This window comes from Protomyctophum bolini, assembly GCF_963924005.1.
Source record: "Protomyctophum bolini genome assembly, chromosome: 4".
Lineage (NCBI taxonomy): Eukaryota > Metazoa > Chordata > Actinopteri > Myctophiformes > Myctophidae > Protomyctophum > Protomyctophum bolini.
The window spans coordinates 6,456,530-6,478,182 of record NC_137865.1 but is presented as its reverse complement, the minus strand read 5'-3'; the positions used below and the strand labels follow the sequence as shown (position 1 = coordinate 6,478,182).

Genomic DNA, 21,653 nt, shown 5'->3' with positions numbered 1-21,653 from the left:
AATATAGGCAGCAGGTCACGTGCCCAACTAGGGGTGTGAACACTCTGGATCACTGCCACTGTACCATAAAGCAAGCATACCACTCTGTCCCCCGTGCTGCGCTGGGCAAAGGTGATCACCATCTCATCCATCTGATCCCTCACTACAGGCAGAGATTAAAAATCTCTAAACCTGTAGTGCGGAGCTACAGAGTATGGTCCAGTGACGCATGTGAGCGACTCCGTGCCTGGCTGGAGAGCGCTGGCTGTGACCAGGACTACTTTGTCGAGTGGGCGGGGCCTGAGGCTGGAAACAACCTGGATGAATACACAGACACTGTGACGTCATTCATCAGTCTCGGCGAGGAGGTGTGTCCCCCACTCCGCTCCAGGATGGTTTATAACAATGACAAGCCCTGGTTCTCAGCCCAACTCAGGAGGCTAAGGTCGGAGAAGGAGGTGGCCAGGCGCAACGGACACGTGGCTCTGTTTAGGCAAGCCAAGTACAGCTTTGCCAAAGCGGTGAAGGAGGCGAAACATCGCTTCTCTGAGAGACTGCGGCAGCAGCTCTCTGAGGGGAATTCCTCCTCCGTCTGGAAAGGTCTCAAGACCATCACCAACTACAGACCAAAGTCCCCACAGGCAACTGACAACCTCCCCCCTTGCCAACGAGCTCAATGAGTTCTACTGTAGGTTTGAGCAAGGCGTTGCCGCGCGGCAACTCCTGGGAAATGGAACGGTGGCGTATCGGAGCGTCAGGCAAGGTCGTGAACGCGCGTCGGACGGAGCCGGTGTGCGATAGGTTCATTGGAAATAACGGAGGCGGCTGTTTTGACGCGCGGTGTTCGCAGACGGTGTGTGCAGCCCTGTTACGCACCTTCGTCTAGGGTGAAGGTAAACAACATAATGTGAGAGGAGACAGGGTTGAAAAAGAACTTTAGTTTATTGTTGTAGCTCTTTTCTTGGTCAACAGAGACACTGGATTCAAATCCTTGTGCTTTTCAGTTCACAAATAAGTATTGGCTTCAGGGTGCGGTTTACATCTTAGCAAAAGTATCTAGAAATAAAAGGTTTACCCCTAACTCAATCCCTAACCAAGAAGAAACAAAAATACAATACTAAACCCTAACTAACCTAACTAACAGAATTACAATAAAGTGAGAACAACAAAAAGGGACCTTACAAAAGGACAGTGAGTTAAATTAGACAAATACTACAGTTATAATAATAATAACAAACTGGGGTTTTACTCTCAAAGGGAACAAACATAACAAAAGGCAAAACTTACAGAACACAGAACGGAATCGAATTCAAAGAAACTAAAGCAAACAAAAGCAAACGAAAGCAAACAAAAAAGGAAGGCAAAGGGTGGAGGACCAGAGGGACCGAGTCTCTGCTGCAAACTGCTGTCGTCCTCTCTAGAGCAGAAGTTCAACTGAGCCTTTATAGGCAACAGCCAACTAGGAACAGCCAACTGGGATTAGGGTGTGGGCGAAGACACCCAATCAGGAAGGAGGGGCAGGTCCGAACATGGACCTGTCAATCTCACAGCCAAGTCTGCATTCAATCATTCACTGCCAGCCATCAGCCTTTCTCACTCTCCAACATACTCCATACTTCAGCTCCATTCAATACCTTACATGAAACACAGAAAGAAACAAATTATAATACAAGCCATCCACAGAAGACCAACATTTCCATACTATATTATTCACAGCTCAACTAATTATCATCACAATTAACCATCACAACATCAATAACAAATACTCAGAAGGACCATGGTCCGTAACAAGCCCTTTATACAGTTGCTTGTTTCATTGTGGTGACCGAGGTCATGTCCATCGAGTAGTCCATGTACAATACAATATTTGGCAACTACGCCAGGATCCTGTTCGTGGACTTCAGCTCGGCCTTCAACACCATCCTGCCTTCCATCCTAGAGCACCAGCTGTTCCTGCTGCACGAGCACGAGTATGTTACTTATTTATACCAGTAGGGGGCGCCAGAAACAGAGAGAGGGGTAGTGCTGTGTCTCTAATGAGAGAGCGAGAGAGAGAGAGCGAGAGAGAGAGAGAGAGAGAGAGAGAGGGAGGGGGGAATCTGAATCTGAATCTGAATCTGAATCCAAGACAACATGCAGGGACAGGGCTATGATACAAACCAAACAAAGAGCCAGGAAGGCTCTTTGTTTGGTATCCATGGTATTATCCATGGTATACCTGAAATTAAAACACCGGAGAGAGAGCGCCCCCTCTGGTGATGGTTTCACCAGGTGAATTGCACAGTATAGGTGTTATGCCATGGGTGTCTGTAACAGGTTACACAGAAGAAAGTGCCAGAATATAGTTTTGGGAGAAAATAAATGTGATTTCTCTCAAAAAGTGGGTCAACTGGGTCAACAGGCAACCAAAACAGGTTTCTCCTCTACAGTACATCTCACTGCATTTTATATGGCTGGCTACGGCGCTTGAGTTCTGGTTATGTGATGTGAATGGTGTCGCTATACCTATATAGTATGTATAGTCAGTCATATCCATATATGGAGACCCAATATGTCGGTCACGCCCAAAGATGGAGTCAGTGGCGTATGCTGCCTGAAGCCCAGCACAGGCGTTGCCGCGCGGCAACTCCTGGTAAATGGAACGCCTGTGACGCGTCGCTGCGCACTCCATAATATATGGAGTCTATGTGAGTTGTGGACTCACCCACACCTGCACAAAAATGTTGCCATTTTATCATTATTAGTGAGGACCAATTATGAAGATAGGTTGAAAAGTGGTGAAGTGGTCCTTTAAGCTGGGCTGTCACTCTCACTCTAATAATGGCTCTGCATCTAATCTTCAACAAAGTATTCTGACTTTAAAGTCTTTAATAGTATTAGCAGACGGTAAGATTAGTGAATGCATAACTGGCGGAATAGCCAGAAAACTTTTAATGAGGAATTGGGGGTTAATATTTTCAAGACGGGCCTACAGAGTTACTTTGAGGTGTTACAGTTCTTCTAGTGTTTATTAATTCCCAAATGTGTTTGAAAGTATTTATTCAACAGCATATAGAAAAACAGCAAGAATAACTTATGCATACCAGGCGGAATGGCCCTTTTTGTGTTATTCTTTTGATTTTCAAGGGGTGGGGGGTTATTTTCAAGATGCTTACTTTTGGTGTCAAAAGTCTTGTATTTATAGTGTTAATCAACTCCCAAATGGGTGCGTTTACATTTTGAACTTGATGATTATCCCCCCTCCCTAGGATAAACAGATAATTAATAATTTAATAAAAAAGGCTAAAGGAGATTTTTGTTTGCAACATGTAACTCAAATCTGGGATGGGGGTCCCTGCAACAAAATATGTTCAGATAGCGTCTGCGCAATTGGATGATTTGAGGCATTTTGTACAAAAATCCACCTGTTGGTGGCGCTATAACAGGCCAATGATAAAAGGGGGGGGATTTATTCCTCAGCCTAGTAGCAAAAATTGCATGCTGCGTTCATGATTTGGGGCTTTTTGTTCAAAACGGGCCAATCCTGCAAACTTTGGAAGCCAATGTGAGCCAATTAGGATGCATTGGAATATGAAATATCTCCAGTTAACGGTGCCGGAGATTAGCTTGTAACGGACGGACGGACGGACACACACACACACACACACACACACACACACACACACACACACACACACACACACACACACACACACACACACACACGGATGGAGGGCAAAACATATAGGCTATAGCCTATAGGCCTACTCTCTGCATGCCTTTTGGCCTGGGGGAGAAAATAAAAAGTTAGACTACATCATGAATGACAAAAATAGGGCAGGCCTAATAAAAATTAATAGGCTACATGATAAATCAATGAATAAGTGAATGAATGAATGAATGAATGAATGAAGGAATGGATGAATGGATGGATCTTGGATGGATGGATGAATGAATGAATGAATAAGCCATGGGGCCAAAGCCCAAACATAAATACATAGTAGCCTATAAATGTGGAAAGGTCAAGTTTGTTGTAATGTTGTTCAGCTGAGACTGAGAGAAGCAGAGAAGCGATATTACATCAAAGAGATCTCTTTGATTACATTTGATTGTAGATTGAAAACATTCATGTGAAGTCCAATAGTCCATAGATATACAGTAGAAAGGGGGAAGTCCGGCCCCAACGTGTCATCATCATCATCATACTGCGACAAGACGTCACTGAGGAGGAGGCCGATCCTTCAGACTAAAACAGGATTGGTTTAAATCCGCTTTCCCCTTGGCCCTCCCGACACGTCGCTGCGCTCCTTTGACAGACTTACAAACACACAGCTGACAGCCGTGACCCGACGCACATGTGCTGTAGATCTACCCAAAGCGCAGCTCGCTGCGCAAGGTATTAATAGCTGGTGTGTACGTGTGTGTTTGTGTGTATGTGTGTCCTCCTCCATGTCCCCTTCCCCATGCTCCTCTCACCTCTGTGACTGACACTCCTCTCTGGTCAATAAGCTGTCTTTTTGGGTGCGTTTCGCCGGGTCTTGAGTGCCGAACCGGGACGCAGTGCATTGTTGAAGGTGGGTTGCTATGGTATTGCGGTAATGATACTGGCCGTGTGTCACATTAGCGAACTACAGTAAGTTGAGCAGCTGCCTGGACGCGTTTCTTGACCATTTAGGAAGTTCCAGGAACTTTAGGAAGTTCCAGGAACTTTCTAAACATAGGAGAGAGTAGGCTAGTATAGTGGCGGACTCTGCTAGCCTACTCTCCCCTTTCCTCTGTCTGTCCCCTGTCCTGTCCTTTAGGGGTGGCACTGTGGGGACACGTGTTGTTTACTAAACAACACGTGTTCAGTACAGTGCACAGTACGTGCACGTGCTGTTGACTAAACTTATAATACAACATAAATTAATTATGCACTATAGCCGATCAAGTCAAGACTATCATTTTCGATTGATTTATTGATTGAATACTTTATTGTTAGTTTGCAAATGTGTTATGATTATACAATGGTGCACTGCTAAAAGGATAACACAATTAACAAAGTCGATTTGTCGATTGTTGAAGTGTCCTTGAGCAAAGATGCTGAAACCTATATTGCGTACCTATTGATCAGCAGAGCATTGAATCCTGATGTCTGAACGAAGTGGCCCACCGCCCAACGAGTTAAGTGTCGCTGTATGTCAAATCAATACCTACAGTATAGGTGCCTTTGTAAAACTCTCCCTCAGCAAACTGGACATGGCAGCAAGCTGCCAATCTCCCTGTATGGTGATGCATGTACGTACATTATGCACATACATAATATGTATTATGTGAAATGACTGATTCCGTTTTGGGGTTCCACTCAGTGAGTGTACAGTTCACCTGAATATCACTGTGCAGTATGTGTGTGAGGCGGCCTGTTGCTAAACTGCAGTGCGTGCCCCACACGCTCTTGTGTCCTATATGAGCAGTCATGTTCAGACTCCTAAGTCACCAGAGCAGGAGAACCACCACCACCACCACGAGGGCCTGCCTCAGTAGCCAGCGGCGCTATGAGCATCACAAGGGTGTCCTCGCCATCCGCCGCGAGGACATCAACCCGTGGGAGCGGAGGGCCCCGCTGGCGCCGCGGCACGTCAAGGAGCTGACCCACGCCGGGCACAAGGTCCTGGTCCAGCCGTCCAACCGGAGGGCCATACACGAGAAGGTAAAAAAAAGCAGAAAGAACCCCATGTGCTGTGGGTAGCCACAACGTTTTTCTTTAAATGGATATATGCATATGCCTGTAAAGTTTAACCATAAACTTTGTAAAGTTTAACCAAGTAAGTCACTAAGTAAGCCATAAGTAAAGTTGTCCGGGGACAGCTACTCTTTGGTGTTTGTGGTTCAGCACTTAAAAATAGTGCCTTTGTCAAGGGCACTGGCAAGAGTACAGTATGACCGCTAGACAGGAGGCGAGGCATCATATTTCATCAACCATGAAATTCAATGTGCTTTACATATAGCATCAAGCAAAGGAAACACACTTTTATACTTTTGATTGATTGATTGATTTATTAACAGTTTGCAGAATGACAGTACATTTCAAGCACAACTCAATACAAAGACTGTTAACTGTGAGTGGACGACCCAATTAAGCATTGCACTTGTTTACAAGAGGGTCCACCATGTTCAATTCATCAAAACATTTAGAGACGTACAAATAGACACTTCCATATAGTCAAAGAACAGAACAGGAATTCATCATAAAGGAAGCAAAAAGGGAAAAGAAACGTATACAGTGAGGGGGAAAAGGGGGTGGTGGGGGTTGGGATGCATAAAACAAAATAAGTAAAAATTAACAGATACAGTGCAGAAGAGAAAAAGAAAAAACAGAACAACGAGTTACTCAATCAAAGGCACGGGCAAACAGAAATGTCTTTAGATGTCTTTTTAACTTTTAAAATAAATGGCAGCAGAACAGATCTGCAGTTTTCTGGGAGTTTGTTCCAGATATCCCCACATTTATGTTATAGGGACAGAAAGCAGGCCTGTCCCTACAGGTATAACAGAAATGTGGGGAAGCGGCATTTTAGCATTTTAACATTTTTGTTATGGGGACAGAAATCAGGCCTTTCCAGCCGGGGCGCCTGATGGAGGGGAAAGGAACTGGTTGGAATAACGCGTTCCTTTCACACGCTACGTCCAACCGGGGAAACTCCCCCCCCCCCTGTTGGGTGAAAAGAAGCAGCTTGGACTCCTCATGCATAGAAGGAAGCATGAGGCCAGTCCGTTTCTCACCCAGTTTGGCTCCCTCCCATGATTACATTAGATAATTAACACTGGGTGTAAAAAAAAAAGGGTGTTTTATCGTGGGATAAAAATAAAGAAAGCAGGCCTTTCCCAGATTACCTGAGAGGTCTGGATGGTTCATGATAAGGTAGCAGATCAGAAATGTAATTTGTCCCTAAAACCATTTAAAGCCGTATAGACCAACAGTAGTATTTTTTAAATCAAGTATTTTACTTAGGGAGCCAGTGTAAGGAGGTCCAAATGGAAATATACTGCTCACCAATCTCAACAGGCGCACAGAGCTGGTGTAGGTGCATTATTATAAAGTTGATCAGATTGTGGACTTTTAGCATGGTTTGCCATGCGGAATGAAGACGTTACAAATGCGTCATTTCATTAGTTTGATTGAAGACATGTTAATGTGAGGTTATATGATGTTGTTGTTGTTGTTGTTGTTGTATTTCAGTATTATGAGAAGGCTGGCGCCAGCATCCAGGAGGACATTTCAGAGGCCACATTGATCATCGGTGTGAAAAGACCTCCGGAAGAAAAGGTCTACTCCAACAAAACCTACGCCTTCTTCTCCCACACCATCAAAGCACAGGAAGCAAACATGGGACTCCTGGACGACATTCTGAAAAAGGTAAGTCTTTAGTTACTGCAGTGCAAAAGGTCACTGTTATTACACTGCAGAATGCAGTGTAATTGTATGTGCGTGCGTCCGTGCGTGTCTGGCCAACTTAATACCTCCATGCATTTTCTTTCATATGTTATATTTTCTGAAATATGCAACTTTTGAATGCGAGTAAATGGGGCTCATACATCATAGTTCCTTTGTCATAATAATGACCAGTGTTGCTAGTTACTGAAAACCAGTAAACTAGTTACAGTTACTAGTTACTTAATTTGAAAAGTTACTTTACTGATTACTTACACCAAAAAGTAATGTTACTTTGAAAACTAACTTTGTAGTTACTTTATTCTTTTTTTTTTAAAGAAAGAAAAAAGTAAAGGGGGGGTTCACTCCCAGGCCATTCATTCATGCCTTCATTTCATTGCTGTTATTGATAATAGTACCAGGGGGAACTGGTGGTGATTTTGATGACACCATGTATGTACTGTGTAGGCCTATCAATACATTGTTATAGCAAACAACACGGCTACAAGTAGGCTACAAACAACACAAGTAGGCTACAAACAACGCAGTAAGACCAACACCAGACAATTAATTAATAGGGGGCGGGGCCCGGGCGGTCAGCTCAATCGTCTGGGCACCTAGGCTGCCAAACCAGCTGGACTCGACTCGCGAGCCCGACGGCCTTTGACTCCACATCTCTCTACCCCTTTCCTGTCTGTCTACTGTCACTATCAATAAACACATTTACACAATACAAGGACACAAATATTTACAAGGTGCTGTTCACACACACACACACACACACACACACACACACACACACACACACACACACACACACACACACACACACACACACACACACACACACACACACACACACACACACACACACACAGTCTCTCCCTCCACTCCTCCTCCCTCTCTCCCAGAACCTGCAGTTCTTCTTGTCTCTCTAGACAAGACTACATGAAAGGTAACGAGCTAACGGAGTAACGCACCATGTAGTAACGTTAGTTAACCGTAGTTACTGAAATGACAAAATAATGCGTTTACAGCACGAGTTACTGCTGAAAATAACCGCATTACAGTATTCAGTACACTGATAATGACTGACCTCAAAGATGACTGACATCACAGGCCGGTCGGTGTGTGTGGTCACATTGAGCCAATGCCCACACCAGATAAACGTTTGTGTGTATTTAGCCGGTGACATCAACTGGAGCTGATGTCATGGCTGAAAGCCAAGGTCTGTTGACAAACCGCTTGTCTCACAGTTTTCCATATCTCGTCCACCTATAGGAAGTGCGTCTTATCGACTATGAGAAGATGGTCGATCCTAATGGATACCGTATTGTGGCTTTTGGACAGTGGGCCGGTGTTGCAGGTAATGCATACTTGGACATTACAGTGAACATGTACAGTAAGATGAACTGAGTTGAGGTGCTGTCGGGCATAAACCTCGTATCTCCATATTCTGGAGGAATATTCCAGGTGGAGTAGCTGCTATACTTTGGCGGCCGCTATCGGGGATCTGAATGAATAAAGAATTCTAACGTTATGTGTTTTTCATAAATGTACGTCCCCTAATTGATCGTACTGCAGTCAGTGCACATCTGTAATCTCGCGAGACAGTCGGTAACTCCTATTACAACGTGTAGAGTTGTTGTTATTCGGAATGAAAACAAAGGAGAACCACCGGAGGCCGACATCCCACCTGTTTTTTTTGTTTATTATTATTATTTTGCCGATGGGTTCCCAGATTCGTCGGATTTGCTATATTTTTTTATGTTTTTGAATTTAAACCCTGAAAAGTAACAGTTTTGGACATAAGAGCCGTTCCACCCGTCATTCAATTACATTCATTCAACTGTACTGTATTTTATACTGGCATGTTTTTGGTAGTTTTGGGTTGTTTTGTGTACCGGTAGTTTGGGATGATACTCTTTGGTATGGGTAATTTGTGGTACTTGTGGGTAATTTGGGGTTGTATTTGGGTAGTTTGGACAACATCAGTGACTTGTCCTAAGGTGGGCGCTTCTTCTTAACGAGACATCCTGAAATAATTGTGTGTTTGTTCATTTGCAGGAATGATTAATATCCTGCACGGTTTAGGATTGCGCCTGCTCGTGCTCGGGCACCACACCCCTTTTATGGTGAGATTCAAATTGATTTCAATAATGCTGGTCTGACAAACACTATTAATTATATCATCTTAACATCTAAACCAGGCGTCTTCAGGCCACCAGAGAGAGAGAGAGGTGAAGCATGCCTATTGACATACAATTGCGTTGCAGATTAAACTATTTCGTAGGTAGTTTCAGAGACCCGTCAATGCTTGGTAAACTTGGTAAACTAGTCTGCTCTGTTCTTACCCCCTACACAAAACCACTTTGTCAAAAATAGCGGATCTACAAGCTCACAACACACAAGGGGTTGTGAGCTTGTAGATCGGTTATTTTTGGCTAAAGTTCTCCTCATAATAGGGATTCTACGGTTCAAGCAGTTATGTCTTTTTTTTTTTTTATAATCAATCCTACCACGCAAATATTTGTGATAGGATTAGATTAGTAATTTTGAGGACCCGCATAGGGGTCCCGGACCTCCTGTTGAAGACCCCTGATCGAAAACCTATTTTGCCGTAATGTTACCAAAGGAAACCCTAACCCTAAACTTGAAAAGTCACAATTTTGAAAAATCGCAAAGTGTGGTTGCCGCAATCGCTTATATAGGCCCCTCCCACACATTTTGCTAGCCAATTTCAATGTCGCGTCACCCCTGCGATCGTGTGTTAAGTAATTCGGAGGGGATTTATCCCCCCCCCCCCAAAAAAAAACATTTCTGCAACAAATGGTTACATTTTTTTCCTATCTTTGTTTAATGTCCGCAGCATATTGGCATGGCTCATAACTACAGGAACGTCTACCAGGCCATCCAAGCAGTGAGGGACTGTGGGTACGAGATCTCCATGGGACTCGTGCCCAAATCCATTGGCCCGGTCACGTTTTGTTTCACTGGTACAGGCAACGTCTCCAAAGTAAGTGTTCAAAAAAGGTTCAAAACGCAACCTGAAAAATATCCACACTTACAGTAATCTCAGTTCATACATCGCATCATCACATCGTTTGGCTCACGAGGTTATCTTGACGGTTCTTGTCATTAACGATTTAGGAGTTAAACTACATTAATGGCACGTAAAAATGCGTGCATCTTCACATTTGTGAAGTGTTCTTCGGGCTATGATAAGAATTGGTCAAATATCGAGAGTTGAAGTTAAGACATAGTTTGGAAATCAAGCCCATGATCCATGCAATGAGTCCCGGGATGCAGGGATGGCCATTTAGATGAGTCCCACTTCAACGACGTTAGGAGTCATATTTTGCCATTTACAAATTTACAGCATTTAACTCCCATTTCAATGATTGCTATAACTTAAAGCCAGCAAAAATAAACTAGAATAAAAAAACAGTACAGTACAGTACAGTACAGTAGTGCATCCCGTGGATGCAGAGGTCGTTTTTGTTTTATTGCGTCCCTGTGTTTTGGGATGGGAAATGCACCCAATTTTAATCTCTGGTCTCCTCTGCCGCACACAGGGCGCTCAAGACATCATCAACGAGCTCCCCGTGGAATATGTCGAACCTCACGAGTTGAAAGACGTCTCTGAAACTGGAGGTATTCAATTCCTTTCGCTTATTATATAATATACGCCGTATACAGAATGATTATGTTCCAATATATAGTACACACACACACACACACACACACACACACACACACACACACACACACACACACACACATGCTGAGCCAAAACGGCTGATGATATGAATATTCTGTCGTTTCACTTCTGCCCCAGACATGACTAAAGTGTACGCCACGGTCCTGAGTCGTCATCATCACCTCATGAGGAAGAGCGACGGCATCTATGACCCGCTGGAGTATGAATACCACCCGGAGCTGTACACCTCCAACTTCAGGACCACCGTGAGTTTGGTTTCTCTCCCAACCTTCCTACCCCCCTCGGTATACCCCTACATGGCTGCACCATAGCTCTGTCCTCCCCAGTTGGAGGAGGGGGTGATGTGGTTGCTATGTGGCTTGCGTTGTAAAACATCATTTCTGACCCGCCTGACCCAAAAATGATGTGTTGATCTAAAATCATCAAGTGACACCCGTCCCACAGCAACACAACACTAGAGGAAGCGACCATGATCTGGTACTACCCACATTTTGAACAAACAAAATGGGAAAATGTGGAATGCCCTGCTGCCCCTGACACAATCCATTAAAGCATTGTGTAACACTTGGCCTGAAAAATCATATATCAGGGGGAGGTACATTTTCTATGCCATGTTGATGAATTGAATACATATAGGACCACAATGTAAACAACAAGTCCCCAGGATTTTGTTTGTGTTATCCTTCAACATAACCTGTAACCTTCACCTGTACTGCGACCACGTGCTGTTCACATCTCTACTTTATTATAATAATACTTTATATTAGTCAATGAATCAATCAATCATCACGCTAGAATATACACCCTCCGGCTGAAGATCAAGTGAAAAAGAGCCTTTTAATAAAATCATTAGCTTCGTCAATTCAGTTCAACTCAATTAATTTACTGTCATTGCACGTGACATGAGATGAAATTTCACTGTCCTGAGTCAAAATGGTGCGAAAAAAAAAGAAAAACAGAGAGAAATTTGGAAGAAAGAGCCATTTCGACCTGTAACCCTGACGCAAACGGACTGAGAGCATGTAAAGGTTTCAAAAAGGAATATCCAAATATAAAGTGTACATTGTTACAGTGTGCTGCTGACCAAATAGGCTCTAACGTTAACGTATTCTTCTTCTAGGTGGCACCATACACAACATGCCTCATCAATGGCATCTATTGGGATCCTCACACGCCTCGACTCCTCCGCCGCCTGGACGCACAGAAACTCATCCGGAAGTCCTCGTGGGACGGCCGGGACAACGGCTCCCCCGGGCTACCACACAAGTAAGACCCCGAGTCCTCCATTAACCTTCACAACGGCTCCCCCGGGCTACCACACAAGTAAGACCCCGAGTCCTCCATTAACCTTCACCCCAACTCGATGTAGTACGAGTACGACACGTCGCTCTACACATCACTGTTTCCCAAACGGTAGCCTCGGAAACCCAGACGTTTTTATTTACCCAAACAGTGGGCCACTAGGACACATTTTTACGTGTTGCGAGTAAATATCTCCTTTATTCCTGTTTCCTACATTACATTTTTCTTTCTTTCTTTTTTCTTTTTTTTGTTATTATTATTATTTTTTTTTGGAAAAGTTTAAACAAATGAAATACCTGAAAGGAATAGTGTTGGGCAAGTTAAAACCTCTTAAGACCCAATCCCCCGCCGGCGTGGGCAGCGGCTGTCCACCTCATGATGAACAGCTCTCAGCGGGTAAATGGGGCTGGTCAAGGTCTCAGGTTCCAACTCCGATATTTTAGATTTTCCCTCCGGGACCTTCCCTGGGGTTTAAGAGGTTTAAAATTAAGCTACATGCAGCTGCCCAACACTGGTCCCCCCTCTTTTGGGAAGAGTTTGGGAACCACTGTTCTACTAACTACATGATGACTCACACAACTTCCTGAGTCTCCTGTGCATTCTCTATGCCAGTGGTTCTCAGAATGGGGTCCGGGGACCCCCAGGGGGTTCCTTGAAGGGGTTCCTGGGGGGTCCTCAGTCAAATGATTGATAGTTAGGAACCAAATTAACCCATCATTCTATTTGTACACTCTCAGAGTTAAATGAACACTGATGATACCACAGTGTGTAGATTGGGTGTCAGTCAGAGATCAAAATGGTATCAAATGGGGTTCCGGGGCCACCCTAATGCATAATCAAACTGGGGGGTACTTATTGAAATTAAAATCTTTGAGAATCACTGCTTTATTTGCTGACAGCATTGCTACAAAAATGTAAACAAGGAAGGGGATGTAACCAATTCTGCATCTCCACATTGGTAACAGAGCTCACTTTCACAGAAAGACACTGTCACACTGACGCTGTTGGCATACTGTACATACAGTATATTCGCACCGGTCAGGTGGCATTTTTTGGTGTACAGTTACAGCCCTTCAAAGCCCGGATATATTTCTACTTGCAAAAAAGAGATTTCAACCTTACTACTACTTTGTGCTACTAGTACTTAGCAGAGGAAAATAATATGTAAAATAAACATTTTACACAAACATTAACGTTTAATTTACGTTTGTGCACATTTATAATAATTATTAAAATAATAATAATAATAAATTAATAATTTACATTTGGGGGATAAATAAATAAAACATGTTCTAGACATTCTATTGATCACAAAAAATATATATATTACAGGCATTTTACTTACTTTTTTCAGGGTTAAATGTTAAACGTCAGTCCAGAGATTTTGAAGTTGTGTGAATTTCTGCCTTTTTTTTATATGCAAATATGACCAATGGCATTGTAAGACTAAACAATGTACAGTTGTACACCAATGATGATGTTTAGGTCAAAAAAGAACGCAACATATAATGCTGCCCAAAAGCATCGCTGGGGGCCTGAAGGGTTATGACGGTGACCACAGGTCAGGTGTCAGGTCTTATCTTCAACTGTGTGTGTACCGGCTCTGTGTATGATGGCTCAGTCGGGTTAGAAGTCGAGTATAGCTTTGACCTCCAGAGCGGATAAGATAACCTTTGGCGACCACCCTCCTCCCCACCTCTGTCTCTTCCCCAGACTGGTGGCCATTTGTGACATCTCTGCAGATATGGGGGGCTCTATAGAGTTCATGACCGAGTGCACCACCATAGACAGGCCTTTCTGTATATACGACGCCGACCAGCACATCGACCACGACAGGTAGGCACGCACGCACGCACGCACGCACGCACGCACGCACGCACGCACGCACGCACGCACACACACACACATTTGCTGCTCTTGTTTAATTTTGTCCTTTTATTTTTTAGTTTAGACCACAGCAGTGTTTCTCAAATTCTCATTAAAAATAAATCTACAGTACTAGTGTAGGCTATACGGTGCTGCGTTGCTACTTGGCTATTGTGTCATGACTCTTTAGTCGACTGGTTAACGTCCGTGCCATTGGAATGGGGAACCCGGGTTCGCCTCCCGGCCGAGGCTATACACTACTGCAATCTGAGCGCAAAACAATGTCTTTATTTACTGTACATAATGAATACGCATAATAAACCATGGCTGTTCCTTCAACATGTTCCTGTCCCCCCCCCCCCCCCCCCATGGCAGCGTGGAGGGCCATGGAATCCTCATGTGCTCCATTGATAACTTACCTGCACAGCTTCCCATCGAAGCCACGGAGTACTTTGGAGATCGCCTGTTCCCGTACATATGGGAGATGGTAAGACACAGGCCCGGGAGGTAAGGTGTTTTGATAGTGCTGTGCTTAGGGATTTACAGCTCTCTGTTGGAAATATTTCCACACAGTTCAATGTTTTACAGCGACTTCATGTCGCAACAGTAAATTAGTAATAGCAGATGTCCTGTTTATTTAACAAGAAGACGGACATTGCCCGCATCCAGGGACGAATGAATAGTTTTCATAATCCCAGACCTGCCAACCTGTACGCATTTTGCGTACAAACTACGCAATTCTAGGTCTCGGTACGCACGTACGAAATTCCCAATGACGACTACGCAATTTCGGGAATTGGGCGCTGTATAACAATTAAACCAAGAAAATATGCTACTCGAGTTAATATAGGCTGAGTGCTGGTGAAAGAGGGCCTGCCTGCCTGCCTGCCTGCCTACCACTGTAAAGGGGTATTAAAAAGTCGGTGGGGCGAAGTTATGTGGATTACAGACATACATAGTACACACAGACATGGTGCATTTATAGATAGATTAGAAGTTAAATACATTCAATGGACTTTACTTCTATGGTGATATTGTGATATGCTGTTTCCCCCCCCTGTATACCTGTAGATGCCTAGCGTTCATTCTTTTGGCTGATACAGTATAATCACATGGCACTATAGTCGCGTGACAGCCGGTCAGCAGTTCTATTTAGTGTCAGTAGAGTGTGAGCTCAGTGAAATCAAATCAAACTTTATTTGTATAGCACCTTCACACAGCCAAAGCCGACCAAAGTGCTGAACAGAGTAAAAACAAGACAGTAGAGCATAGCAATATAAAACAATGAAAAGAGACAATAAAGTGAAAGGTTTCTTCTTCAGCTCAACTTGGCCTCATGATTAGACGTTCATCGTGTCTGCACTGTAAGTTAATTTCTGTAGCAATGCAATACATTTAACCTGCAGTGAGACCTGAGGCCGATTCTACACATGCTTTCTAAATCATTGGGTTTTGAACTTTTATGTACCGTAATTGACAATTATTCAAGACACTTTCAACATTTTTTCAAACGCTAAGATCTGAAATGACACAGATACCGTACAGTATTTCCCGGTTTTAATGTTTAAAGTTTGTGTAAGAATGTTAATTTGACACGTTAGTTTAACGTACCTGTATTCTGGGGTAATTCTAACTCAAGACATATCTCAGTTCATATTACGTATATGTATACAGTACATGTTTACATATTTACCTATATACAATGCTGTACATAAATTGAGTCTTTGAGAACAATGTTATGATGTAACACTTTGATATTTCCATTTTTTTTTTTTTACATTTGAGTTTCAGTTTGACAAAAAACTACACTGAGAAGAGAGAAGATCTGAACAGTGACCAACCCTATGGCGAAGCAATGCAAAACTATGTTTACTGTTTGCTAAGGGAGAGTCTTACAACGACTTGTGAAACGATTGTTTGCCAAAATGACCAAAAGATAGGCCCCCCCTGCTTAATTATTCAAATACAACTAGTTCATATAGAATTCTGACTGTATTCAACAGCTGCCCTCTGATGCTACCAGGCCCCTTGAAGAAGAGGATTTCAGTCCCCAAGTCAGAGACGTAAGTACATTTTTTAAAGGACCTTTGTTTTCAGTAGATCCTACTGAATGTGAAGGGGGAGGTGACAAATGGACATATTGTAATAATATTAATAATATCCTCCTTCACATTCAGTACATCCTGTGATCTTTTGTGGCCAAATATAATTTCCTGGAGGTTTAGTAGGACTATAGTAAATAACAATAAAGACATCGCAGTGAAGATTTGTAAAACAAAATTACATATTTAGCCACCTGTTCGAATGCCCTCCCCCTGTCAAAAATAGCTAAAGTTGCTAAAACTAAAGAAAGCAGCAAAAAAAAATTAACACTCATCTTTTAATTTCTCCAACAACCTAAAACATGAACCAAAGTTGTCCTTTAAATGCAAGTAATGTTGAGTGTTTAAAAAAGAAACAAAAAACAGAAACTATATATATATATATATTATATATATATATATATATATATTTTTTTTTTTATTTTTTTTTGTCAATAGGCTGTCATCACTTCGAACGGAAAGCTCACACCAAAGTTTGAATACATTGAGAAGCTTCGGGAAAGAAGGTAAGACTTGTGATTCAGGGAGAAGAATGGCTCACAGTCACAACTCACTTTGAACTCTCTAAAGACTATTGAAAACACCTGCTGCTGTTTGGAATAAAAGTATTTGTAGCTTCAAATGTGAGTTGCTAGCCATTCTTCTCTCTATGATTTTAGCCTCTGCGCCGAATTTGGATGATGTGCGTTATTTATGTCTTTGTAACTAATTTTCCCAAGTGGAAATGTTAAAATTGTGCATTTTTTTGTGCTTTTTAAGCATTTTGTACTCTTCTGACATTTCTGTTTTGCCTTTTAATACCTTTTTACAAAGTTGGCCATTTGGGTTCATGAACAATCTTTAAGAATAATGTTACAAACATTACTTGGCCATGTGTGTGTGTGTGCCTGCTCCACGAATGAGGTTATGCAACCAATCTAAGGATGACACATTTCTAAAGATTACGTGAAAGGTACTATTTTTGTTATGGTTTGTATTGCCATTTTGTAGTTACTGTTAATATAGCTGCTTCTAGAAACATACACTGCATAGCAATATTTTACTGGCTGTATTTGCACCTTTATCCCCCCGTTCCACTATAGCCACGTCAGCATTATTTGTAGAGAGTAGACTCTCTAAGCAAATAATGCTGAAGTGTTGTCGTGTCCCCCAACTAGCCAGAGCAGCACTATTCCACTCCAGGTTAGACACTTAAACCACTTAAACCTGGAGTCCCTCAGGGCTCTATGCTAGTGTGTTACGCCCTGGCCTAGGGGGAACCTAAGGTGCAACAGGACTCTCTCCTTTTCCAGACCCCAAACGCAACCAGTCAATGCCAGTTTAAAAAGGCCAAAATGTCAGTCATTTATTGACTATAGTTGACACACGCACACACACACACACACACACACACACACACACACACACACACACACACACACACACACACACACACACACACACGTGCACACGCACACTCACGCACTCACACACACATGTATACCTCAGGTTGGACCCTTAAAGACCTAGTGAAATGAAAAATACGGGCCACTCGGAAAAGGAAAACTGTGTTTCTTGAACCAATCAGAACGTCTCATCCCTCCAGGCTATGGGGCGTAGCTCCGTCTCATGCACAACCCATGCACGCACCAAGCCCCCAGAAAGGCTGGCCAACGTTGAAGCCGCGAGACGTAGTGGTCAGAGCTGGAACAGCAGGTGGGGCCCCTGCATTTAGCGCGAGGAAACCCCATGCAGCTGGCGTTTAACACTGAGCATTGAATTAAATCAAGATTCATTTTTATGCATGCGAGCCTCTATCACGCAGCACATTTTCGTAATTAAAGGAAGTAATTCAAATTGTCCTTTTTTATGGACGTTTTGATATACAGATACACACAAATGTACATTTCCCCGTTGTTTTGGCATCCATTGTTAGGCATGCCTGTACAATGACCACGGATATGGTCTAAAAGTGTGATTTTTTTATTTATTTTAATTTTATTTCACTAGGTCTTTAACTCCTAACCTACCCAACAGAAAACAACAATACAGATATCTGACCTCGGATAAAGAAGAAGTAGGTCGGGAGTGGCTTATTGTCGGTATCAGCCGGTGACACGTGGGAGTCTATCCCTGTTACAATGCGCTATAGACCCCTGGGAGATGGAGTCTGTCCCCGTTACAATGCGCTATAGACCCCTGGGAGATGGATTCTGTCCCCGTTACAATGCGCTATAGACCCCTGGGAGATGGAGTCTGTCCCCGTTACAATGCGCTATAGACCCCTGGGAGATGGAGTCTGTCCCCGTTACAATGCGCTATAGACCCCTGGGAGATGGATTCTGTCCCCGTTACAATGCGCTATAGACCCCTGGGAGATGGATTCTGTCCCCGTTACAATGCGCTATAGACCACTGGGAGATGGAGTCTATCCCCGTTACAATGCGCTATAGACCCCTGGGAGATGGAGTCTATCCCCGTTACAATGCGCTATAGACCCCTGGGAGATGGAGTCTGTCCCTGTTACAATGCACTATAGACCCCTGGGAGATGGAGTCTGTCCCTGTTACAATGCGCTATAGACCCCTGGCCTGGGAGATGGATTGCTGAGGTGGAGTGCCACACCTACAGTACCATCAGCTCCCAGTACTTCCCTTCCCGTACGACCAAGCCGTACTACTCATACGCTGAGTTGGCACAGTGCCCGGGATCGAACCGAAGTCAAACTAAAATGCACTAAATTGGCGAGTTGGTAAACCGGCGAGTTCTCCCGATGCCAATCAAATCACAAACGAGGACACAGGTTTAAGTGCTTTTAAGCCCTAACTTCGTTCCCGTCCTTTTCTCGTGTCAAGAGGTGAAAAGGCCCTGCTAAAGAATTATTATGGATTCTTTATTAGGAAATTTCACCGGAAGCTTCCTTTTGTGACCAATCATGATACGGTTTTCGTGTCCAGGTTAATGTAAAACAGTCATACAATGAATAACGGAAAGTATTTGAAAGTTCCACACCTTAACAAAAGGAAGTAAAAGGCCCAAACTGGGTGTAACGTGCGTAAAAAGGCAGTGTACAACATCTTTCCAGGTGCCAGGATGCCCCGGGTATAATTCTAACACTTTGTCATTGTTCCTGCACAGTGTTTTCGTGGTGTGCTGGGTGTGCCAACCTTCCTCTGCCCTAACACCTTGCATGGCTAGCGTGCCACCTCCGCCCTAGCAGACGAAGGACTTTACCCTATTACTATAAAGGGGTACATCTTTTATTATCACCATGTACATAAAAATCAGCCCTTCCTTTTCACGCACTCCCCTGCATTTAGTTTTCGTCCTCAAATGACAATGCCATCTGTTGAGCTTTTTGTTACTTATTTTCTCCATCAATATTCATTTGCCAGATTTTTCTTTTGCCCTTCAAGTGATTCCTTTTGTACCATTCCTTCCTGAAATTATGTTGATTTGAGTACAATATATTGCTAGGAAAATGTTTCTTTCTAATCCTTTCGAAGCAATAGTAATAATATGGCATATAAAAAAAGATTTGATTAATTCCTGCTTACGTCGAATGTATACAATATAATTATAATAATATTTAGGCTTTGCTTTCGATACATTGAATGTAAATAATTATGGCTTAAGTCTGAACACTCATTGCTGAAAAAGATTCACTTGAACGGTTCCTAATCCTTATCCTTTTGACGGCAAACTGGACCGACCTACCCAATATCACAGTTGTTATTCAAGAAGGATCAATTTGGAAACAAGCGTGCAGTTGAACTGGAAGTGGCTTTTAATCCCTCGCGTTTGAAAATGTCGCTCCGGCCACGCTTTCTATTTGCTGTTATTTAGGCCACTTGTAAGAAATGAGTATCATTTCTCCAGACAAGCCATGATGCCTCACAATCTTAATCCCTTTGTTTGAGTTTGGTTCCTTAAGATATGGAAACTTGGGGTATAAAAACCTTGCACAGTGGGCCCCTTTTACCATTCTTTTTAATTAAGGAAGCAAGCCTTCTGCGGTGGATAAACGGACCTCATGCCAGTCCTGTTGTTGCTTACGCACGTGTAGTGTCGCATCCAATTAGGCAAATGAATGACTCCTTGGGGATTTGTGAGGGAGGGGGGGTGTACTGGGGCATATTAAATATGACCAAGCAAGTGGCCTGACTTTAGAGGTGGGACTTATTTATATTAGGGGTCTAGGCTCTTACAGTCTTAAGTTGGGATACTCTCTAGAATGCACAATTAATTTACTTTTTCTTACGAATCCGACCGCTTCAGTGTAACTCTAATTTTAATTAATTAATTTGTATATCCATTTCCCTATCGTTATGATCTTGCATGATGGTATGTCTCAGAGTAAATCATCACAGTTATTGAGAATATTCAAATTAGGGCTGCAAGTTCTGCAACTATTGATTATTTCCCCAGCAATTATTCTAAATATCTTTTTAGATTTTCTTTTTTAATCGAGGAAATCAATTAGTCTGAACCACAGTCTGATTTTCACTTCGTCGTTTCAAATAGCTGATCTGCAAGCTCACAACGTAATGAACAATGCGATGTTGTTTGTAGATCTGATATTTTGGCTATTTTTGAAAATTTCAAATGTATTCGTTTAATTAACTGTTGCACCTCTAATTCAAATGACGTGAATTGATTCATTATTTCCATGGCATCCTCCCATCCATCCCTCCATCCTCCCCTCCACTTGTAAAACCAGTCTCCTGTGTTTGTTACTTTGTTCATGATATAATATCACTCATTGTTTTTGTGATTGTATTCTCTTTTCTTCAACCTTTTATTTATTAATAGAATAATACAAATGGTTGACAATTCTAAACATAAATGTGCAAAATGTTATCTGTATACTGGTGAACCCATTATTACCTGAGGCCAATTCTACAAATACCAGTAGTTGTCAAAGAAAATCTAAATTATTTAACACTTTTTCAAATAATATGCTATAAAATAGCAGATGTACGAACTCGCAGCACGAAGTGACGTACTGTGAGCTTGTATATCTGCTATTTGTGAGAACCACTGTTCTAAATCCTAAACAAATGTATGTGGATAATTTGATATGTATATACGATTGGAAAATTGGTCGGATTGGGTTTCGAAGTGAATTAAAAGAAAACGGTTTTAATGGGCAAATGGGGGCACAGTGGTGCAGCTAGAAGGTCCTGGGTTCGATTCTCTCTGGGGAGGCTGTGGGCGCTGGGGGCGTGCTCTCTCCTCCGCGTCATCAGTGCCCTAGGTGGGGTTGGCGAAAGGGCCTCTCTGTGTGGAATGTTCTCCCCGTGTTCCCCTGACT

The 21,653-nt window shown here is 42.9% G+C and overlaps 1 protein-coding gene across 2 annotated transcripts in view; it reads left to right on the top strand.

The window, feature by feature from the left end:
• The first annotated feature begins 4,374 nt into the window (after positions 1-4,374).
• The window catches only part of aass (aminoadipate-semialdehyde synthase), a 36,572-nt gene continuing 19,293 nt past the window's right edge, over positions 4,375-21,653 (top strand). The window contains exons 1-14 of one of the 2 annotated variants that reach the window (XM_080761956.1): positions 4,375-4,532; positions 5,187-5,235; positions 5,412-5,647; positions 7,178-7,354; positions 8,651-8,735; positions 9,437-9,504; positions 10,239-10,385; positions 10,945-11,023; positions 11,208-11,335; positions 12,211-12,356; positions 14,106-14,228; positions 14,634-14,745; positions 16,262-16,321; positions 16,799-16,866. In XM_080761956.1, coding sequence (XP_080618082.1) covers positions 5,414-5,647; positions 7,178-7,354; positions 8,651-8,735; positions 9,437-9,504; positions 10,239-10,385; positions 10,945-11,023; positions 11,208-11,335; positions 12,211-12,356; positions 14,106-14,228; positions 14,634-14,745; positions 16,262-16,321; positions 16,799-16,866 — 1,427 coding nt within the window. In that variant the 5' untranslated portion in view covers positions 4,375-4,532; positions 5,187-5,235; positions 5,412-5,413. The remainder of the gene's footprint in view (positions 4,533-5,186; positions 5,236-5,411; positions 5,648-7,177; positions 7,355-8,650; positions 8,736-9,436; positions 9,505-10,238; positions 10,386-10,944; positions 11,024-11,207; positions 11,336-12,210; positions 12,357-14,105; positions 14,229-14,633; positions 14,746-16,261; positions 16,322-16,798; positions 16,867-21,653) is intronic. The other variant, XM_080761955.1, reaches the window with a different exon arrangement.